Source organism: Amblyraja radiata, chromosome 1 (assembly GCF_010909765.2).
Source record: "Amblyraja radiata isolate CabotCenter1 chromosome 1, sAmbRad1.1.pri, whole genome shotgun sequence".
Classification (NCBI taxonomy): domain Eukaryota; kingdom Metazoa; phylum Chordata; class Chondrichthyes; order Rajiformes; family Rajidae; genus Amblyraja; species Amblyraja radiata.
The window spans coordinates 99,545,656-99,569,987 of NC_045956.1; the positions used below are offsets into that span (position 1 = coordinate 99,545,656).

At 44.3% G+C, this 24,332-nt stretch overlaps 1 protein-coding gene across 11 annotated transcripts in view; it reads left to right on the plus strand.

Annotated features, from left to right (window-relative positions):
* The window catches only part of tbc1d1 (TBC1 domain family member 1), a 247,214-nt gene that overhangs the window by 194,302 nt on the left and 28,580 nt on the right, over positions 1–24,332 (plus strand). For all 11 annotated transcript variants that reach the window (XM_033026846.1, XM_033026822.1, XM_033026812.1 and 8 more), the window contains one exon: positions 1,982–2,140. In XM_033026846.1, the coding sequence (XP_032882737.1) occupies positions 1,982–2,140 (159 nt within the window). The remainder of the gene's footprint in view (positions 1–1,981; positions 2,141–24,332) is intronic.

Consider the following 24,332-nt stretch of genomic DNA (forward strand, 5'->3'; position numbering starts at 1 on the left):
TGTTTGCATCATTCTCTATACAGAAAAAGTTGCCCCTCAGATCCCCTATTAAATCTTTCCAATCTCACTGCAATACCATGCTCCCTAAATTTAGGCTCTTTTACCCTTGGGGTAAAGATTGTGGATGTGCCTATTCACCTTATCTATGTCATCATGATTTTAGAAACTTCTATAAATTTTCTATCCTATCGTACCTCCGCTTATAACTCGACCCGCTAACCCCCTTGTAACTTTTTATTTCACCCTTTTGCAGTTTAATGACATTCATCCTATAACAGGGTGAACAGAACTGTGCACAGAACTCAAAATGTCTCCTGACCAATGTCATGTCAAGTTGTAACATGATTGCACTCAATGCATTGAGTGCCAAATGGCTTCTTCACCACACTGTCAACTGTGTCGACCCTTTCATGGAACTATATACCCTACACCCCTAGGTCTCTCTGTTCTGCAATGCTCCCCATGGCCCTACACTTTACTGTGCATATCCTGCCATGGTTTATCTTACCAAAATGGATTAATCTTGAGTTAAACTCCATTTGCCATTTCTCGGCCATAGGCTCACTCAATTGTGATCCCATCGTGATTGCAGATAACCTTCCTCCGTGTTCAACATATCACCAGTTTTAGTTTGTAGGAAGCAACTGCAGATGCTGGTTTAAACCGAAGAGAGACACAAAATGCTAGAGTAACTCAGTGGGACAGGCAGCATCTCTGGTGAGAAGGAATGGGTGATGTTTCGGGTTGAGACCCTTCTTCAGACTGATCACTGGCTACCACCGATTGGTAGAACATGTGCAGCATCTTACTGCAGACGTTGAAGGATCTTTATCATAACATTGTAGTCTGATAAAGTCTAATTAAAGGTGGTTGAAAGGTCTCTAATGTGGTAGTTGGGAGATCAGGACTGCACTCTGGTTGATTTTTACATGGTAATTATTAGAGCAGTAACATATCGTCAGTCAATATAGTAAGATTCGAATATTAACTCCAATTCTGAAATTCAGTTCCATTGATTTCAATGACATAGAATTTCACAAGCTGAAAAAACCTATGCTTCCACAGCCATAGTGCACATGGAGCAAATGTGACCTTTGGTGAACCTCTATTCCAACATCACTGATTGCCAAGATGAAGTTTAAATTGAGGGAAATAGGTCTTGTGGGATGACCAGTCTTGATGGTTTTCAGCTCTTGCCCATTGAAAGTTACCAAGTTCCGACCAAACCTCCTGATTCTTCCAGTGCTCTTCCTTCTTTGCAGTTTAGTTTAGTTTATTGTTACGTGTACCGGGGTACAGTGAAAAGCTTTTGTTGCGTGCTGTCCAGTCAGCGGAAAGACAATACGATTACAATCGAGCCATTTACAGTGTATAGATGCATGATAAGGGGATAACGTTTAATGCAAGGTAAAGTCTGATCAAGGATAGTCCGTGGTCACCAAAGAGGTAAATAGTAGTTCATGGTCTTGAATACGTACCATTTTAACAAAGCCCATGGTTAGTGTGCAGTTCAAAAAACATATTTTTAAAATCACACAGGTAGGTGGAACTAATGTTGACAGTTCTAAATTCTCCAATTTTTTTAAATCAAATTGGAAATTTCAGTCATATAATGAAAAGGCATGATGTTTATGAATAAAAAGCATTCTTCCATACAAGTTTCTCAAATTTAAAAACTGATATAATTATTTTAAAACAGTGCATTTTTTGAACTGCAGCCCACAGAGGAATTTTCATCCAGCAAGCTATGGTGTGGTTTACTGTCCGTGCTGATTTTAATGTTCTAGATAAAAGTTCTTAAGTGATAGGAGCAGAATCGGGCCATTTGGCCTATCAAGTCCTCTCCACCATTCAATCATGGCTGATCTATCTCTCCCTCCTAACCCCATACTCTTGCCTTCTCCCCATAACCCCTGACACCCATTGTCTTTGAATCCTGAGCAGGGGAATTTCACAAAGTCTCTTGAACATGTGTCCACAGGAGTGCCGCGGCACCATCGAGGGGAAATATGGAAGCTTCTCGCAGAGCAGCATCAGCTGAGGTATCAGCTCCCTGCGAAACAACAGCCAAAGAACACTCCATATCAAGAGCTATTAAAACAGCTGACGTCTCAACAGCACGCCATACTCATTGACCTTGGTGAGTGTCCACTTCATTCATTATCAACTCCACTCTCTCTCACTTCCGATTATTCAGGCGGGATTAATCGACTGAATCTATTATACAACACGGTCGACTTGCATTCAACCTGACTAAGGTACATTAGCTCAAAGGCTGGATTGTGAATCAGTTGACCATTCCACTTGGACGGATAGAGGAGGATATTAGAGCCAATATATTTACGCTATAGCAGAGTAGGTATAGGCTATATACGAGCCAATTCCTCTTTTCCCGGTGAGTGTCTGGAATGCTTTGCCAGCTTGTGCAGTATGTGCTGGAATTCCAGGGTGAATGCCGGTAACTCTATACCTAGGGTGGAGATCGTGTCATAGAGAAGGTAAGTAACTAAGAATTAACACAACATTGTTGTGATGTAGGCTGACTTCTGGACCATCATGGTCTGGTATTTTTCTGTTATCCTTATTATGTTTCCATATTATTAATTATAATATTAATTTATCCTAATTATTAATGAATTGTTATAGAAACATAGACAATAGGTGCAGAAGGAGGCCATTCGGCCCTTCGGCCCTTCGAGCCAGCACTGCCATTCATTGTGATCATGGTTGGTCGTCCCCAATCAATAACCCGTGCCTGCCTTCTCCCCATATCCCTTGACTCCACTAGCCCCTAGAGCTCTATCTAACTCTCTCTTAAATCCATCCAGTGACTTGACCACCACTGCCTCTATGGCAGGGAATTCCACAAATTCACAACTCTCTGGGTGAAAAAGTTTTTTCTCACCTCAGTCTTAAATGGCCTCCCCTTTATTCTAAGACTGTGGCCCCTGGTTCTGGACTCGCCCAACATTGGAAACATTTTTCCTGCATCTAGCTTGTCATGTCCTTTTATAATTTTATAGGTTTCTGTAAGATGTCCCCTCATCCTTCTAAACTCCAGTGAATACAAGCCTAGTCTTTTCAATCTTTCCTCATATGACAGTCCTGCCATCCCAGGGATCAATCTCGTGAACCTACGCTGCACTGCCTCAATCACAAGGATGTCCTTCCTCAAATTAGGAGACCAAAACTGTACACAATATTCCAGATGTGGTCTCACCAGAGCCCTATACAATTGCAGAAGAACCTCTTTACTCCTATACTGAAATTCTCTTGTTATGAAGGTCAACATTCCATTAGCTTTGTTCACTGCCTGCTGTACCTGTAAGCCAACTTTCAGTGACCGGTGTACAAGAACACCCAGGTCTCGCTGCACCTCCCCCTTACCTAACCTAACCCCATTGAGGTAATAATCTGCCCCCTTGTTTTTGCCGCCAAAGTGGATAACCTCACATTTATCTATATTATACTGCATCTGTCACGGATCTGCCCACTCACTCAACCTGTCCAGGTCACCCTGCAACCTCCTAACATCCTCTTCACAGTTCACACTGCCACCCAGCTTTGTATCATCCGTAAACTTGCTACTGTTGCTCCTAATTCCTTCTTCCAAATCATTAATATATATGGTAAGCCGTTGCAGCCCCAACACCGAGCCTTGCGGTACTCCACTCGCCACTGCCTGCCATTCTGAAAAGGACCCGTTCACTCCTACTCTTTGCTTCCTGTCTGCCAACCAATTTTCTATCCATGTCAACACCCCACCCCCAATACCATGTGCATATAATTATTAATAATTCCTTATCTGCCTGAATTTCTTTTGTCTGTCCTGAAGGATGCATTGTTGCAGAGGCACCTTGACATGATTGATTGGTTGTCCTGATGTACCAGTGGAGTTTTCCTGCCCATCGCCTCTATTTGTCAATAAAGAGGAATATGGAGCATTCCTTAGGGATTTCATAACTGTCATCATAGAAGGGGCAGGTCTGGCTGTCACATTAGTTGTTCATCTCAGACCACCAAATCACATCGCCATCTGTTTGCCAACCCTTCCAACACTTTCTCCTCCTTTTGAGGAGTTTGCATGTTTCACCTCCTGTTTTTATTTGAAATAGGCATTTCCTATAGACTACCCTTGCAGCCTCAAAAACAGTCTCATCAAATTGTCTTCTCATCTTTCTTCCACTGGCCAAATCCCAGCTCAATATGGTTTAAAATGCATTCCTCTCAAGCTCTCCTCACCATTCCCTCAACAAAACCATTCGCATCTCTTGCCCTGGTCCTCATCTCTCCGAAGCCAGAAGGATGCAGATTTACATGGATGCGGGAGCTAACTGGTTTAGCTATTCGCTACCATATCCGGTAGATCCATGCATCACACTAGCTCCTGCTGCCAACTATGGTCACAATTCTGTGGCCATCCTTCAATGAAAATGTAACCCCGAATTGAAGCCCTCTTCCCCACCTCCTCCTTCTTCACTAAAACGTGAGGCACTCATAGATTTATTTGTTCCTTAAGCATCGAGCCGTCCAACAAATTCCTCGGTAGTTTCCAGATCTTTCCCTCCAACCATATCAATCTTCCTCTGAGATTTATCTCTGCCCAGGTGCTTGAATAGAAAATTGTTGAAAAGTTCTTGTTCTCTTCCCCCCCCCCCCCCCCCCGCTCTTGCCCCCCACATCTTGTCCCCTCCTCTCTTACCCCTCTCTCTTACACCCCTCTCTCGCCCCCCCCCCCCCCCCCCCCCCCCCCACCATCGCCCTTCTCTCTCTTTCCTGCCCCACCCTCTCTCTCTCTCAATGTTGTAGCCTGAGGAAAGAAGATAAAACCAGGCTGAAACCTCATATTCTGACTTTAATTTCAAATAACTGTGGTATTCTCTACTTGAATTCCTATGCAAATGTTTCTGTGCCACATTTCATGTTTTGGCTGATTTTTTTTTTAAGGGAATTCCTCAGTCTCTGAAATGCGTGTATTAACCTATTGCATTGTTTCCCGAGCAGGGATTACAGAGAAGGCTGAGTATTTTATATTTGGCAAGGGAATATAGAAAAAATATAATTCGAATCAGGTTGAAGTCTTGGCATCAAGGACATGCTATTATAGAGCTGTGGGTTCTTATGTTCAGCATTTGGCTGCAGTAAGTCTGCGATCTAAAGCCCCAGGTGTAAACAGACATGTGGCCGGTAATTAATGGCAATGTTCAGACAGTGAGTAAAGGATTCAAACTGCAGCGGTGAAATAATTGAAATGGAAACAAATATCCACTAATAAATGCCGACAAGAAGTTCATAGAGGTTTTGGTTTCGAAGAAGTGGATTTGTCAGTGGTGATGTCTATGTGCCTGTGCTGCTGCAGCAAGCAATATTTTCATTGTACCTCACCTGTACCTCTCCTGTACCTCTCCTGTATCTCTCCTGTACCTCTCCTGTACCTCTCCTATACCTCTCCGTACTCCTGCATACGACAATAAACTCCACGAGTTAAAACTCAACCCACGACTGAGACCAACGGCGAGACCAAGTGCAGGCTCGCAATTGTTCTGCTGAACTCCACTCACTCCACCTAGACCGACCTGATCTCCCAGTTGCTAAAAATCTAATTCCCCCTCCTATTCCCACTCTGACCTTTCTATCTTGGGCCTCCCCCATTGTCAGAGTGAGGCCCAATATAAATTGAAGGAACAATACCTCATATTTTGCTTGGGCTTCTTACACCCCAGCTTCGTTCTCCCACTCGTTTTACTGTCGTCCTGATTAAATGTTACTGATTGTGTGCATCGTTGTCACCTTCCCCTCAGCTAACAATGAACCATTCGACATTTACTTAGCATTGTCTGCTTTGCTCAGTGTTTCACACCTCACCCTTCCATATCTCTAGGCTCCCTCTCCCCTGACGCAGTCTGAAGAAGGGTCTCGACCCAAAAGGTGACCCATTCCTCTCTCCAGAGATGCTATCTGTCCTGCTGAGTTACTCCAGTATTTTGTGTCTATCCACTGTCATTGTTTGCCTACTGCTTGTTTAAATGCTAGCAAGCGAAACAGTAAGCCTTTTATTTTTATTAATGCAATGACTTGTGAGAAGCAAGTGTGATCAAAGCTTATGGGGCGTGGCTTGTGCCTGGCGCTACATTGAAGCAGAATGTGGTTTGTGTTCATGGTTCATGCCGCGGTGGGTTGCATCTGTCGTGAGGAAGCAGGGATTGGCCAGGTGCTTCCACACAGGAAGGAACAAAGAAAGGGTGGGTCATCATGGGGCTTTGCTTATCTTGACACACTGTCTGATGAAGGGCCCACCCAAGCTGCTTGGTTTTTTTTCCGCCCTTCTTCAGCTGCTTATCAATCTACTGTTATCTTGATTGTTTTCTGTTATTTTCAAGAACTGGTTTGACCCTAACCAGGCTTTGTAAGGTAGGCCTTTTCAATAGAGAAGTGGTGGTGGTATCAACTTTTGGAATGAATAAGCAGTCGGCAAGAGTTTGTGTGTTTGCAGGTTGTGTGAAAAGATTAATGTGCAGACTTGAACATGTGCAATGGACCCGATGGGTTCCAAATATTGTATTTGGCAGGGTTCTGCCCAGGCAGAAGTAATCCCAAGCAAGACAGATATCTGGTGTTCAAAAGGGAACTGCAGATGCTGGAATATCGAAGGTACACAAAATTGCTGGAGGAACTCAGCGGGTGCAGCAGCATCTATGGAGCGAAGGAAATAGGCGACGTTTCGGGCCGAAACCCTTCTTCAGACAGTCTGAAGAAGGGTTTCGGCCCGAAACGTCGCCTATTTCCTTCGCTCCATAGATGCTGCTGCACCCGCTGAGTTCCTCCAGCAATTTTGTGTACCTAAGACAGATATCTGTTGGGTTCCAGCCATAAGAGGGCGGCACAGTGGCGCAGCTGGTAGTGCTGCTGCCACACAACGCTGGAGACCCATTTGATTCTGACCTCGGGTGCCCATGTTTGATCCTGACCATGTGTGGAGTTTACAGGTTCTCTCTGTCACCAAGTGGGTATATCCCGGGTCCTCCAGTTTCTTCTCGCATCCCAAAGACGTGCAGCCTCTGTAAATTGCCCCTAGTGTGTTAGAGAACGGATGCGAAAGTGGGATAACATTGTACTTGTGTAAACAATTGATCGATGGTCAGCGTGGACTCAGTGAGCCGAAGGGCCTGTTTCTATACTGAATCTCTAACCTAACCTAACTATAACATAATGTCCTCTGTGTGACAACTATCTGTCTATGTAAGTGGAAGTGAGTGTCCCCAGGTTGGGACTTGTACACTTGATCATCAGTCAAAATATTGTCATCTAAAACAAAAGAATGTCAAAATTAATCAGCAGATTAGGCGGCATGTGCAGAGAGGGTGACAGATTTAACTTTCCAGATCTTTAACCTTTCATCAGAAAGGGCGAAACTTAGAAAACTGTAACTTTCATTGGTTCAATTTTGCTTTTATTGTCATACGTGCGAAGTGCAAATACACATTGAAATTAATTTTCTTACGAGCAGTCCAGTAGAGTATTGTCATACCCAAGCAGATCCACGATTTGCAAGTGTGCAGGAATAGCCCACTGATCTCCCATGCAAGGAGCACCATGTTTTGGCACCATTTTCAAAGTCCAGTCCACGCTCTAGATATTATGAGCGGTGCCCATTCCAGACAAGCCCCAGAATGCTGCAGACGTCTAGACATGGCCGTCCTTGGACGTCTGTATCAACCAACGAACCAACGTCCTTCTCCATCGCCCAGCCACCTTTGTTTCCCAGGATCTTCTACCGCAGCCAACCTCGAGGGCACAGTAGCCTAGACCCTGGTTCCCTCTCCTCTCCTACCAGCCTTGCTCATTACCTGTCGTCATCACTGGCACCATCTTCCCAGTCTCTGGTCCTCAGGGAACGAGCCTTCAGGCCACAATCAGCCAGGTCCTATGTGCAGGGGACAGTGTCTGCGGGGTTTTTTGCATTAGGACTATATATGGGAGAGGATGTGCAGTCATTTTCAGGGCATCTTTCACCATTTGCACAGATAGGAAACAGGGATTGGATTGTGAAGGGGAGGCAGTAGGAATTACATGTCCCCTTGCCCTCGGACAGAGCTCTGTTCGCAATGAAACATTGCTATGAAGCTGCAGGTCCTTGCACAAATTGACAAGGGTCAGCTGCTTCAGGCAGCTCTCACAGGTGCTGAAGCTCGGATGCAACCCCAGCACGAATTGTCTTCACCAGAGTTATTGTATCTGCCACAAACATAGCAACATTTTCTCCTGACTCAACCTCTCCGCTCCAAGTCTGCCTGGATACAGGAAGCTTTGTTCGGTATTTGCTTTGTTTAGTGATCTTGGCCAGATTTCCATATGGGAAGAATCTGTGACTCTGTAACACTCTGCACTCCGATGTGTAGAAGCACAAGTCCACTTACAATGGTTCATCTGTTCCTTCAGTGCATTCTCGTTTAGCGCATTCCCCTGTGGGGAAATGGTGTTTCCAACATCTCCCCTTGCCCTAACAGTGAGGGACCATGTCTGCACCTCAGGCAGGGGCTGGGCTGCTACACCCGACCTGTGAATTTGGCCAAATCTTGGCCTTATTAGTTTTTTAAATAAATGGGTTAAAATGAATGGAATTAGAATGCTCTGTCTCCAGTACAATTCTTGTGCTTCATTGCACATATCCAGTGACAAATACGCTTCCATTCTGATTTGTGCCTGTAGCAGGCAGGGTCCTATGGTGTACAGGAGAAGGGAGGTGAGCGCATCTGCAGTTCCTTGATCGTTACTTGAGTAAACTAACAGACTCTGCCAAGATTCATTTGTGGATATTTCTGTTTCAAGTGGGAATTGGCCTCATTTAATATTGGCAGCATAATGCCTGCTTCACTGGTGCAATAATCAGAAGGTAGAAGAGAAGAGCTGGAGGCGAGAAAAGACTAATACAAATCAGAGCCAGCAACACGTCACCTCAGGCGGGGCGGTGCCCTAGTGGGCCCATTGTTGGCTAGGGAAGGTGTGATCTCAAAAGGGATACAATATGGTGAACTGTGCACTGGTTAGACGACAAGGGTGAGGAGAGGGGAGTGTACATAGAAGTTATTTAAAATTTGATAACTTAATGTTTATACCGTTGGGTTGTCAGCTGCCCAAGTGAAATATGAGGTGCTGTTCCTCTAACATCCATGTGGCCTCACGGTTTAAGATATGGTTTGCACTAGGTGACTGGTGGTGAGGTGGATGATGTTAAGAGAATTGCATGGACCACTGCTGGTGAAACCTGAAATGAGAAGACAGTTAATCTTGACAGGGGAGGCAGAAATGTTGTGCTCGGCGAAAAGCCAGCAAGACTGTAAGCTTTCTGCGTGAGTTTATACGCAAACAACAGGAAACATTTTTTTCCCATGAACTACTGGTGAGACCGGGCAAAGATGTACTAAATGACTCAACTTGGAAGATGGTAGAGATGGAATGAACATGCCATTTCATCAGGAAAGTTAATGTCCTTGCAGTAGGTGACAAGGGGCACTGGGATCAGTATGAAACGAGCTCAAGGAGCTGAGATAATAAGAATGGATGGTAATGCAGTAGACAAAATGCCAAAATAGACACGAAGTGTGGAGTAATTCAGCAGGTCAGGCAACATTTCTGGAGAACATGAAGAACAAAATGCCCAAGGCTTTCAAAGGGATGATTGATGCAAAAATGTAGTAGGGGCAGCATGTAATCACAACTATATATACTACTTAGGCATTGATAGGACGTTAGATTTAATCATATGGGAGGGTACTTATTGAAATGAATTAAACTATATAGTTCTCTTCAGTGGAAAGCATGTTCCACTGTGTATTTTTGAAGTGCAGTGTTATGGACCTGACATCTATTTGTTTATCATTATAGTTGTTAGGCAATAGAGGGTGTAGCCTTGAACACGTACTGTTTTTAAACTTGAGCCTGTGGTTTTGTGCCCATAACAACTAGTTGTGCAAAGATTTGCATGTCATATCGTGCTCAGATTTTGACATAGCGTTCCATGTTATTTAAGTTGAACAATCCTATTCTCTCACTTGCGGATAATCAATCAACAACTCGAGCTCTATAATTTGCACATTAGAACTCTAAAGCCATGCCTCCAAAAAGATCCAAGTGTCAATATTTCAAGTGAAAATTGTCTCGAGTTAACATCAGATCTTGGGGAGTTTCACAGAATTGTACCTCCATCTCCCCCATTCACAATAGTGAGGCCAATTGACACTTTTAGCCTTTTATTATATTTCTCCAAGTTTCCACTTGACCCTTGGAAGGGATTTCCAGGCAACTGCTCAGTTTTTTTAAATTTGATTTTAACTTCTGCTTTCCCACTTCACGAACCACTGTGCCTGTAACAATGACCGATCTATTTCCCCTCTTCCTTCCCTCAGGTGATTATATTGACTGCAGTAAAAACTGATAATGTAGAAAGCACTCAGGCAGCACTAACACAGTCTTTGAGCTGAACCATGAACTGTTTTCCTTTCCACGGATGCTACTTAATCATTTAAGTCTTTCCACCATTTTCCATTTTATTTTGGGTTTGCCATGCGTGATGATTTTTGATTCTTGTACATTTCCTGCACAGTTTGTCACATGATCCAAAATGAGACATCTGACCACTCTCCTTCTTCATCTTTTTCTTCTTCTTCTTGTGTATGGCGTGCACAGCCTAAAGTTGTAGGATAACGTTCTATTTGATCTTATTTGATTGTGCACACCAGGTTGATTGCATTTGTCGAAACAGGGCGGACCACGTGAAGGTTGCAATCTCCCACCCCACTCTCCTTCATGAGACAACTGTTCTTCTTTCACAGTGCCTGGAACTGACCTGTGGTTTCATTGCTCCCCACTGACAATTGCCAGCATGTTTCCACCAATGACGTCTATTGGCACCTCTCCATTAGAATTGCCTTCATGCTGTGTTCCATTGTTACACTTCTCATGTGGTGCTGGGATTTCAAAAGCCTGTCTTTGCAAAGGTGCCATTCGACAGGATACAACATCAAATTTGAGCTCACAATATTGAAGCCAATATACTTGCATTGATCTGGAATGGACTCATGGGGAGAAGCGAGAGTAGGTATAATTGGATCCATTTTTGGGATGCGTGGCCATTAATAATGTGTTGCTGCACGGGTCAATGCTGGGGCCTCAACCCGTCACAGTTTATATTAATGATTTAGAAAGATGAGGCCACCAAGTGTTACACACCTGTTAAAATCTGCTGATGATGCAAAGCTAGGTGGCAGTATAAGCTGTGAGAAGAACGCATAAAGACTTGTGGTGGATATAAGCAGGCAAAGTGAATGCACAGGGATCTAGCAAATTAAATATAATGTAGAAAATATGTGGTCAACACGTTGGTAGAAAAAACAGAAAGGCAGAATATGTTTTGGTCAATGCAGCGAGATTGCTTGGTGTTGGTGTTCAGACACGCTGGGTATCCTCAGAGATGCAGGAATTACTAAATGTTGACTAGCATGTGGGGTCAACTAGCAATTTGGAAACACAAGAGATGGCAGATGCTGAGATCTTCAAACTGCTGGGAGAACTCAGTGGGTTAGGTCTTCTTCTTCGAGTCCGTTGCAATCTCAGATGTCGTTCTGCCAGTATCTGGCGCAGGTCACAGCTGGTCGGGTCGGTTCAGCCAGGTCCTGGGGGCTGCACTGGGGGGCGTCGTCACACTCCAGTAGGTGGGACATTGTCTGTACTGCTCCACAGCTGCATGTGTCTTCTACCTGGTAGTTCCATGCTTTCATAAGTGCTTTGCACCTCCCCTGCTCCACTCGTAATCTGTTGAGGGTCTTCCAGGTTGGCCATGGGAGGTCGTGCCCGCTGGCGAGGCATTCAGTCGGAGTGATTCCTCTCTCCATCCAGTCGTGGGCTCGTGTGTTGAGCTGGTTCCATTCATCTTTCCAGATGTTGGTCCTTGCTATTTCTTTGGTTGTCTGGAGAGGTGGGACTGTCTGCAAGAAACTGGCTCTGGATTTCAGTCGGGGTGGAGGTTCTGTGTGTCCGTGGGTTAGGTAGTATCTGTGGAGGAAAATAGAGAGAGAACGATTTGGGTCGGGACTCTTCTTCAGACTGATGATTGAAGCAATTTGGAAAGTTGGCCTTTATCGCAAGAGGATTTTACTCGAAGAGTGAAAAGGGGTTTAACAATAATGGTATAGGGCCTTGAAGAGGCCAGGCTTTGTATATTATGTGCAAGTCCAGTCTCCTTATCTATAAAAAATAGAAGATACCCCAAAATGCTGGAGTAACTCAGCGGAACAGGCAGCATCTCTGGATAGAAGGAATGGGTGACATTTCGGGTTGAGACCCTTCTTCAAACAGAAGAGGGAGACAAAGAGATATGGAAGGGTAAGGTGTGAAAATGAGAGATCAAAGGGGACGCAGTTCAAGGAAAATTAGCAAGGGGAAGGTGACAACGAGACATGCAAAGATAACATTTAATCAGGAGGACAGTCAAACTGGTCAAAGAACTAGCATGGGAGAGGAATGGAGGGAGGGAAGGAAAGCAAGGGTTACAAAGTTAGAGAAGTCAATATTCATTCCGCTGGGTGGGGCCTTAATTATACACCTAGCACTTTTCAGTCCTGCTGCGGCAACCGTGTGTTAGATTGAACCATAGTTGAGGATCTGCACTGAATAGCTTGTTTTGTTCTGTCCTTTACTCACCCCTGGTTCCCCCCCCCCACCTCGAACTTCAAATAACCCTTGCATTCCCTCTCTATTGTTCCCCACCCAAGTCGTTGTTCCAGCTTCAAATTCGTTTTGTTGAGTCTGATTGTCTGTACTTGTTCTTCCCCAGGCTACAGCTAACTCAGTGGGTTAGGTCTTCTTCTTTGTCTCGTTCCCTTTGCCTGTTCCCTTTATCATCGTTACTGTTTTGCGAATCTTTCATTTGTTTGTTTTATTTCTCCCATCTACATCATCGTCTATATCTCTTGTTTCCCTTTCCCCAGACCCTCAGTCTGAAGAAGGGTCTCAACCGAAACGTCATCTATTCCTTTTCTCCAGAGATGCTGTCTGACCCGCTGAGTTACTCCAGCTTTTTGTGTATATCTTCGATTTAAACCAGTATTTGCCGTCCCTTCCTCCACACTTACAAAGAAATACACATACCGCATGTTATGCATTTCCTTTCCTGCCCCAACTGACATTATTCCTCACAGGGAGGAATGTTGATTCCACTGTGGTGAATGTTTATGTTAAACTTTATATTATGTGCTGTGAGTATTTTCGCTTTTTACTTAGTATAGCTGTATGGTAACTCAAATTTCATTGTACTGTGGCGTCAGCTAATACACGGGCCACTTATGGTCGAACCCTCGTTAGTAGGTACGAGGGCTGGCACGTGACGTCATGGTGCCGCTACAGTACCTTAATTGGTACATGCGACAATTAATTTGAATCTTGAATCTTCTTCTCCTCCAAATCCACCTACTGCCTTGCTCTGCTGCCGCTGACATCTCCTTTACAGCCTGATCCAAACAACGTCTGCAAATTCCTAACTCTCCAAATAGCAACGTGGTCGATCGTGCTATGAAACCTCCAAAACCCATCTCTATCGGACGTACTCTTCCTTTCCATCCTCGCTGGCCAACTTCGGCTGCCCACTCTATGTATCTAAGCTTTTTCCTCTCGTAACCCTCATCCACTAAGTTCTCCCAAGGCACCATCAGTTCTATAAAATACACTATCTGCTGACTAACTGACCATAACACTAACTAGTACTAAGTATTTCCTGTGGAACAAGCTTCACTCCCTAATCTATCTGCATCTCCAGAGATGCTGGCTGACCCGCTGAGTTTCTCCTGCATTTTGTGTCCCAATCATTGACTCCTTAACTGGCCTAACTCATACCTATCTGTAAACTTTCCTCCTCTACCTTTCTCTCCCTCACAGACAAAATGAATAGCTACACTCTCTGTCCTGATGCCCACTGTATTCACCTGTGCTCTCCTCCACTCAATTGCTGCAGCTATGCACTTCAAGACCTGGTTATGCCGCTAAGTATACTGATCCTGAGAAAGACTAGTCTTACATCCTGACAAAATATGCCTCAACTTTGCCATCTCTGAACACAGGGGACACGCCGGGTCCCCATCTACCTACTGTTTGAGGTTCTGCGGTGATAGCAGCACATCGTAAATAGCCCCTATAAGGAAACTTACATGGCCCGCCTTCACACACCACAGGTCCCTCCAGCTAAACCTCCTTTTTTCTACACTTTCCCAATTCATCCGCTGTCCCTGCTTAACCTGAGCCACTGCCCTTATATATCTCACTGCTTCCTCCCGATGACGTATCTGTTCTACAGCCAATTACCTCCTCTCTGTTGGACCTGCTTTACTCCACACTGGTCTCCCTGTGCCGAGCCCTAGGCAAATACCACAACTTCAACTTACCTGGAAGCCCTGACTTCTCTATTCTTTCTATCCCATCAATAACATATTTTCTAAGTTTCTGAACCTTGTTCAGTATCATCCAACATCCTCTTATACCACCTACCCAAGCTGTTAACAGGCTTCTCCATTACAGACGGGATTTCTTCTTCATCTATATAAATCCTTTTCTCTACTACCTTTCCTCTTGCCAAAAAAATACTCGGTGACTTACCAGGCTTAATCTTCAATCTAGCCCATTTAAGATTATCATTTATCTTCTCTAATAACCTTCTTGTACAAGATATCGTTGTGGTCATCAATGTCGTATCATCCATATAGGCCCTGATTGGAGGGAAGCGCAGTCCGTCCTGCCATCTCTCCCCGCCGACAACTAGCCCCATCACCATTGTAAAAGCTAAGAGGGAAATAGTACACCCTGTCATAATGCCCATCTCTATCCACTGCCATGCTGTTGTGAAGGCGACTGTACTAAAACACATTCGGACATCTTGGAAATATGCTTTCACTATATTTACTATCGATCCTGGAACTATAGAAATCAAAAGCACTCCAAATAAGATTATGTGGGCAGAGCCAAACACATTTGCCACGTCCAAAAACACTACATGCAAATCTCTTCTCTCGAGCTTGGCTGTCTGAATCTGGGGTCATTTTACACAAATGTGTTCCAAGCAACCTGCAAAACCTGGTATTCCTGCTTTCCGCACCGTGGTATCTATTTACCTGTTCCTTTCTAAATAGCTTTTCCACCATCTGAGCCACTATACTAAAGAAAATCTTCTATTGGTACAGGAAAGAGAAAAAATGTTGAAATAAAAAAAACTGGGTCTCAGCATATGATAGCTCGAGCTACTGTGAAAGTACTGTGAAAGTGACCCTGGCTAAATAAATCTTTATAATCCTCTTTGCACTTTATATTTAGTGGTTAAGGTGGAGTTCGCACCATTAGTTGTAAATAACAATCAGTATGTGCCTGCCTACACTCTTTGTTGAGCCAGATTGACCACCCGTCTCGATGATGATGGAAGACTGTACGTTGCATGAGGATTAATGTTTTGACAGGACATAATTCTATATTTACACATGAATATTCACCTGCTTCATGGGATCTGTGCATCGTACTGTGTAAAGTGGTAGTGCCATGGAGGATCAACTTTGTGTATAGATCAGACATATTTTCTGTAGTATGGTCATTGCAACAAAAGCCATTGGGAATAGCACACTTCTACATTAGGTAGATTGCTCATTGCCACAGACAATAGACAATAGGTGCAGGAGTAGGCCATTCGGCCCTTCGAGCCAGCACCACCATTCAATGTGATCATGGCAGATCACCCACAATCAGTACCCCTTTTCTGCCTTCTTCCCATATCCTCTGACTCCGCTATCCTTAAGAGCCCTATCTAGCTCTCTCTTGAAAGTATCCAGAGAACTGGCCTCCACCGCCCTCTGAGGCAGAGAATTCCACAGACTCACAACTCTCTGTGTGAAAAAGTGTTTCCTCATCTCTGTTCGAAATGGCTTACTCCTTATTCTTAAACTGTGGCCCCTGGTTCTGGACTCCAACATCGGGAACATGTTTCCTGCCTCTAGCGTGTCCAAACACTTAATAATCTTATATGTTTCAATAAGAACACCTTTCATCCTTCTAAATTCCAGAATATACAAGCCCAGCCGTGTGTGTGTGTGTGTGTTTACTAGACTAAGTTGAGGTCTCTGTCACCGTTGGGTCCCTGTCACACGGGAGGCCTGGTCCCCCAACGCAACAATATTGCACGACTCACGCCCATCCCCCTCCCATCAAATCCACCCATCCCTGTTCCCTTCTCTCTCTACTCCTCGCCCCCCTCTGTCCCACCTTACCCATCACTCCGGACCCTTTCTACCCCCCTGCACTCCACCAACCCTCTACCCCACTCCCTCCCTCTCTTTCCCCCCTCCTTCCCTTCCTCTCTCTCCCCCTCCCGACCTCATCCCTCTCTCTCCCTCCCCCATCCCTCTCTCCCCCCTTCCTCCGTCTTCTCTCGCCCCCTGCCTGTGCTGTGTGCCGGGCTGCGGCGCTCCCTCTCTCCGTATAACGGTGCAGGAGCCGCTGGAGCGTTACCCATCCTGGGACCTGCGGTGACCCTCGCCAGTGGGGCTCGGGGTTGCCCCCCTCCCCTCCCCCATCTCCCTCTACCACCCCATCAGTGTGCCAATGGTGCCAGGAAGGGGCGTCGCCATCCCAGCAATGCCCCTTCCTGACTGACAGCAGAGGAGACCAATCTGCGTGGTGGTGACTGACAGCAACCTGCGCTTGCGCGTTTTTACAAATTTTAAACATTAATAACTTTTACAATATACTACTCACAGCACAGGGGAACGGTGAGTAAGCTGATGAAAAATCGTAGCGCTATCGCGTACTGTTTTTGCGCAAATAGAAAAGCCACACATACCGGAAGAGCATAAGATCAGAGTTTTAGGGATGGATGGATGATTTTACATTATTTTAAAGTGCACTTTATTTTTTGCCATTTTTATGGAGTTAGAAGTTCTGTTCATGGGCAGGATAGAAATAAGCTAAACTGTAAAAGAGGACCTTATCACATAGTCACTTGCTACTCTAAAAGAGACCCTTTATAAATAATTATTTTTGACCCTCTTTTCACTTCATATTTTGTGGTTAAGGTGGAGTTCGCACCAGTATAAATAACAAGCTATTCTGTATGTGCTCCCACCCTTGTTACAGCCCAGTTATTGTAACACTTCCAAATTTACATAGATGATGTGTATTCAACACTGTTTTAACATATATGCTTTTTATTTATTTCTTTCTCTGGCTAACTAATTTTCATGCAGGTTAAATCTGATAACATTCTACTTGAAACATAGAAAATAGGTGCAGGAGGAGGCCATTCGGCCCTTCGAGTCGGCACCGCCATTCATTGTGATCATGGCTGATCGTACCCAATCAATAACCCGTGCCTGCCTTCTCCCCATATCCCTTGATTCCACTAGCCCCTAGGGCTCTATCTAACTCTCTCTTAAATCCATCCAGTAATTTGGCCTCCACTGCCCTCTGTGGCAGGGAATTCCACAAATTCACAACTCTCTGGGTGAAAAAGTTTGTTCTCACCTCAGTCTTAAATGTCCTCCCATTTATTCTAAGAATTTGGCCCCTGGTTCTGGACTCGCCCAACATTGGGAACATTTTTCCTGCATCTAGCTTGTCCAGTCCTTATATAATGTTATATGTTTCTATAAGGTACCCCCTCATCCTTCTAAACTCCAGTGAATACAAGCCTAGTCCTTTCAATCTTTCTTCATATGACAGTCCCGCCATCCTACGCTGCACTGCCTCAATCACAAGGATGTCCTTCCTCAAATTAGGAGACCAAAACTGTACACAATACTCCAGATGTGGTCTTACCAGAGCCCTATACAACTGTAGAAGAACCTCTCTACTCCTATACTGAAATCCTCTTGTTATGAAGGCCAACATTCCATTAGCTTTCTTCACTGCCTGCTGTACCTGCACGCCAACTTTTAGTGACCGGTGTACAAGGACACCTAGGTCTTGCTGTACCTTCCCCTTACCTAACTCCATTGAGATAATAATCTGCCCCCTTGTTTTTGCCACCAAAGTGGATAACCTCACATTTATCTATATTATACTGCATCTGCCACGCATCTGCCCACACACTCAACCTGTCCAGGTCACCCTGCAACCTCCTAACATCCTCTTCACAGTTCACACTGCCACCCAGCTTTGTGTCATCTGCAAACTTGCTAGTGTTGCTCCCAATTCCCTCTTCCAAATCATTAATATATATGGTAACCAGTTGCGGCCCCAACACCGAGCCTTGCGGCACTCCACTCGCCACTGCCTGCCATTCTGAAAATGACCTGTTCACTCCTACTCTTTGCTTCCTGTCTGCCAACCAATTTTCTATCCACGTCAACACCCTACTCCCAATACCATGTGCTCTAATTTTAGTTACCAGTCTCCCGTGTGGGACCTTATCAAAGGTTTTCTGAAAGTCTAGATACACTACATCCACTGGCTCCACTTCATCCATTTTGCTTGTCACGTCCTCAAAAAATTCCAGAAGATTAGTCAAGCATGATTTTCCTTTCATAAATCCATGCTGACTTGGACTAAACCTTTTACTGCTATCCAAATGCCCCATTATTACCTCTTTAATAATTGACTCCAGCAGCTTTCCCACCACCGAAGTCAGGCTAACTGGTCTGTAATTCCCCGTTTTCTCTCTCGCTCCTTTCTTGAAAAGTGGGATAACATTAGTTATCCTCCAATCCACAGGAACTGATCCTGAATCTATTGAACATTGGAAAATGATCACTAGTGCGTCCACTATTTCTAGAGCCACCTCCCTGAGGACCCTGGGATGCAGACCATCAGGCCCAGGGGATTTATCATCCTTCAGTCCCATTAGCCTACCCAATACTATTTCTCGCCTAATGATAGTTTCTTTCAGTTCCTCTACCCCCTTTGATCCTCTATCCTCTAGTACTTCTGGGAGATTGTTTGTGTCTTTCTTAGTGAAGACAGATCCAAAGCACCTGTTCAACTACTCTGCCATTTCCTTGCTCCCCATAATAATTTCAACCGTGTCTGCCTTCAAGGGACCCACATCTGATTTTGCTACTCTTCTTCCCTTAACATATCTAAAGAAGCTTTTACTGTCCTTCTATATATTCCTGGCCAGCTTCCCCTCGTACTTCATCTTTTCAGCCCGTTTTGTTTCCTTCTGTTGTCCTATGAAAGTTTCCCAATCCTCTGGCTTCCGACTACCCTTTGCTGTGTTATACATCTTTTCTTTTAATTTTATTCTATCCCTAACTTCGCTAGTCAGCCACGGTTGCCTCCTACTCCCCTTAGAATCTTTCTTCCTTTTTGGAATGAAATGATCCTGCGTCTTCCGGATTATGCCCAGAAAATTCTACCATTGGTGTTCCGTGGAATCTGTGGAAAACTTTTAAAAGGATGCTGTTGTTTCGAATATATTCCATGATAACTTTGATGGTTTGATACCATTATCGTTTTAAAGATGGTTGGTATTTAGTTGAACTGAGTGCATTCAAACTTAGTGTTGGAGTAACTCAGCGGGTCAGGCAGCATCTCAGAAGAACACACATAAGTTTCATGTCGGAACCCAAAAAGTCAGTCTGAAGAATGGTCCCAACCTGAAATGTCATTTATGCTGCCATAACCTGCTATCCCGCTTGAGTTCAATGCAAGAAGATGCTGTGGTTGTGAGGTTTCAGCATCCAGAATTGCATGGAACTGCAGAAAGCATTAGCTGGAATCCCTCGGTGGACTTGAGGTCTATTTATGTAAAAATACTGATTAGACTGTTTTAGTGTACCACAGAACAAAGATCAGCACTGAGTTTGCACCTGGTCTGGTGAGAAAGATAAACCAATTTTATGTCTTGGGATTTGCTGAAATCTTGGGTTTGCGGGACTATGTTCATAACTCTAGTTTTACAAATGAAAGCAGAGACCCTGTGCATTTGAATTTCCACATCTGCAGGTAAGATTTGAATGGATGCCTTTAGCTCTCCATTTCATTCTTTTGATTTTTCATGTAATAGAGGCACATCTAGCTGACGATCGAGGACTGGAGCCTGAACATTGACAATGTGCAGTGTTCACTCTCGTGCCAAGCCTCACTCATCTGTGTCCTCCATGGCTCACGTCAACAGGGAAGAGAGTTATGGATTTTGTTTTGAAATTTTTCAGTGATCCCTCATGTCATCCTAATAGATACAGATATTACTTTTACACTTTAGTGAGGCCTTGTAATCTTCTCGATCAGTTTCCAGAGCCTCAGTTTACACTTCAGATTAACTTGTATCATTAGAACAGTTCTCAATGTGGGGCATTAATTCTGTTCCTCTCTCCACGGATGCTGCTTGAGTGGCTGGACATTCTCTGCTTTATTTTCGATTTCCAGTCTCTGCACTAATTTGATTTTCAGGAGAATGTCTCCTCTAATTTTGATGGCATAAAGACCGTGGACGAGGTTCACCAATGGGTCCCGTCATCCCAGAGCGAGTGCTATTGCATGCCAGCTTCTCCGTAACCAAATTGTACCCGAACGGCCATGATTTACCTGGCTTTGAGGAAGCTGTGTGTTGTGGTTCTATTCCTAAAAGGCAAACATGTCCTGTGTTCTGCCAAATATTGTGCCTTAGAAATTGTGAAGAAACTCTGTGAAGAGACTGTGCTCTGTTTTTCTTCTAGAGGGCAAAAAATGAGTTACATTCACCCAATTTTTCTTAGTTATAATGTCATCTTTTATTGGAAACCAACAAATCTAACAAATGGTTTAGAGGCATGAAATTTGTGGGAAAGGACTCCAACTTGGTGACTAGTTTCAGAACGGACTTGCCATAATCTAGGGTACTGTCCCATTCACCTCTGGCCCATTGGCGACATTGGACTTTGTCTATTGAACTGATGCACTGCAATGCTGAGAACCATATTCTGCACTATGTATCTTCAGGGGAAAGAGGAACAAGAGATATAGACGGCACTAAGGACAAATGAATGGAAAATATGCCTATATCTCCCGTTTCCCTTTCCCTTAAATGCCAGTCTGAAGAAGGGTCTCGACCCAAAATGTCACCTATTCTGCTCTATGATCTTTGCTTTCGTCCGTCTGTCCGCACGTTCGCTCGCTCTTGGTGCCGGCGCTTCTCCCCTCAGACTCCGCCAAACACACACACACACACACACACACACACACACACACACACACACACACACACACACACACACACACACACACACACACACACACACACACACACACACACACACACACACACACACACACACACACACACACACACACACACACACACACACACCATGTCCGGCAGATCGGTGCGGGCCGAGACCAGGAGCAGGGCGGAGGATGACATCAAATGGGTCATGGCATCTATCGAAAAAGTCGACCCGAAATATCACCTAGTCCTTTTCTCCAGAGATGCTGCCTGATCCGCTGATTTACTGCAGATGGTGGTTTAAACTGAAGATAGACACAAGAAGCTAGAGTAACTCAGCTGGACAGGCAGAATCTCTGAAGAGAAGGAATGGGTGACTTTTTGGGTCGAAAGCCTTCTTCAGACTTCTTCACATTAGTTCTCTGTTATCCCACTTTCGCATCCACTCCCTGCACACTTGAGGCAATTTGCAATTAACCAACAATCCTGCAAGTCTTTGGGATGTGGGAGGAAACTAGAGTGCCTAGAGGAAACCCATGAGGTCACAGGGAGAATGCAGTGTCCACACAGAAAGCACTCGAGGTCAGGATCAAACCCAGTTCTCTGATGCTGCGAGACATCAGCTCTACCAGCTGCACCACTGTGCCTCCTTCCAATCTGCAACCCATTCAAAAGCTAATAACTTCACATGCTGGCTACCTACTGAGGATCAAATTACCACCAATCATATCTTTCAGTCTCCTCATAATCACCTAACAATAGTTGCGGAAAAATTGTATTCACGTCTGGTATAGAGTTCGCTTGGGTGCTGTGGGAATATTTAGAATAAGCATGTCACCTTATGCTTGGAGATGGGATAGATTTAAATGGGATCTGTGGGGCAATTTTTGTACATAGAGGACGGTGCATGTATGGAATAAGCTGCCAGATGAAGTGGCATAGGTGGGTAAAAATACAATGTTTAAAAGAGACTAGACCAACTGGGACCCGTTGGGTCCCTGTCACATGGGAGGCCTGGTCCCCAAACGCAAGCCGTTCCCTTTATTCCAGCACTCACCCATAGCTGACAACTGCGCAGGGGCTGCTTATTACGCCTTACTCAGCCTCTCTCATTTTTAAACTTTTAAAAAAAAATGCATTTGCACTTGCTCGGGCGAGCAGAACTCAGTGTACTTGGATAGCAACAATGTTGCGAACAGGGCTAAGCACAGGAAAAAGCAGTTATTTTTTCCATGTTTCTGCATATTTGTGAACATTTTCATAAATAACTCGGGAAATAATGCATCAAATTTTCAGATGAGGCAATATTTGACATCATGGCGTAAATCTATTGTAATATATAAAAATTTCACCGTTAGAGCATCGTGTTTTCGAGGAGATGTGAAATGCAGATGAACAAATAATACACACACACACACATACACAACTAAATGCACACACATCCAAGATCAAGAGTTTTATAAGTATACTAGACCAAGGGCAGACCCGTTGGGTCTGCTCCCTCAACGCAGCCGTTCCCTACCCGTAGCTCCCACGGGAGACGTGGTCCTCCAACTCAAGCGGCTCAGGAATGAGCAGTGCGGCTGGTTTTAAATGGCGTCTTTGAGGCGAGCCGTTATGGTCGCTGGCCAGCAGGAGGCGACAAAATGAGTGATTGGGGGGGGGGGGGGGAGAGAAGGATTTAATGAAAAATGTGGACATAAACATAACTAAATCTAATGAGGAGTGGATGGTGGGAATGAAAAGTGAAATGTCTACCGAAATGGCTGCTTCTATGGGTGAGAAGCCAGTTTATTTTTGAAATATTGGGCGGTGGGGGGGAGAAGGATTTGATTAAAAAGGTGTACTTAAACACGACGAAATGTAATGAGGAGCGGATACTTAGAAAGAAAAGTGAAATCTCTACCGAAATGGAAAAGATCTTGGCGATTCTGCGTCTGGATTCGGCGTGGCAAGGAATCAAAGGAAGAAATGCAGCCGGCAGCCGTACATGTAAATGGATCCACTCCGATTGGACATCTGCGAGCATTGGCCATTCTGATTGGACATCTGCGAGTATTGGGCATTGTGACATCACACGATGGAACGAATCGAAAGGCAGAAAGGCAGCCGGACGGCAGGCGGCAGCCACAGAGTTTTAATAGTATATAGATAGATTTGGACGTACATGGATAGAAAAGTTTTCAAGGGTTATGGGCCAAGCCAAACACAGCTAGATGAGACTAGCTCAGATAGACATCTCACCAGACATGGCAAGTTGGACTAAAGGATCAGTTTTCATGTCGTATGACACTCTGACTATGGTTCGTGACCCACTTGGTCCTTCTAGTAGAAAGCTTTATACTCATCTATTTCTTAACTTCTGATTCTTTCATTGGTGCAGGAAGCCATTTATTGGGTTGCATAGATGAGTACAGCCCCTTCGGACCACAATTTCTGCGCCGAATATGATGCCAAGTTAAACTAACCTCATCTGCCTGCATGTGATCCAAATCCCTCCATTCACTACATGCCCTTGTGCTTGTCTGAAAGGCTACTGTTGCATCCGTCTCCACTGCTACCCCGGCAGTGTGTTCCAGACACCCACCACTCCATATGTACAAAACTAACTTACCTCACAAATCTCCTTTAAACTTTACCTCACACAGTAAACATATGCCCACTATTGTTTAACAAGGTTAATGTGCCTTTTGAACAAAATTTGGAGAATTTTAGTCCTCTATTTATATTATTTCACTTGAATTAGTCCAATTTTAATTAGCAGCCTTCTTGCTTCTCCCAATGACAGACCTCAACCTGCCTGAGTTTATTTCTGCAGGTACTTCAGAACAATGAGCAGCCACTATCGCAGTTGTAAAAGTTGGTGTAACAAATTAGAGTACTGTGGATGGATTAATTGAAAATCAAACTTGCCAAATGTGTAAATGAACAAGAGTGACTGTTTCCAGCATCTTCTGTTTTCATGTTATTATCTCGATGCATGCTTCCTCATACCCTACTTCTTTTACACATCTAGCTAGATTGATTTTCCCTGAGATATCTTGAGGAGATGTGCCAAAGAAAAATCAATTCTTATTATCCAACTATTGTCTATCCATTCATTTACTGTTGATTGCAAATAATATTCTTTAACTTTTTCATACAGTGCCCAGATAATTGTTGTGAA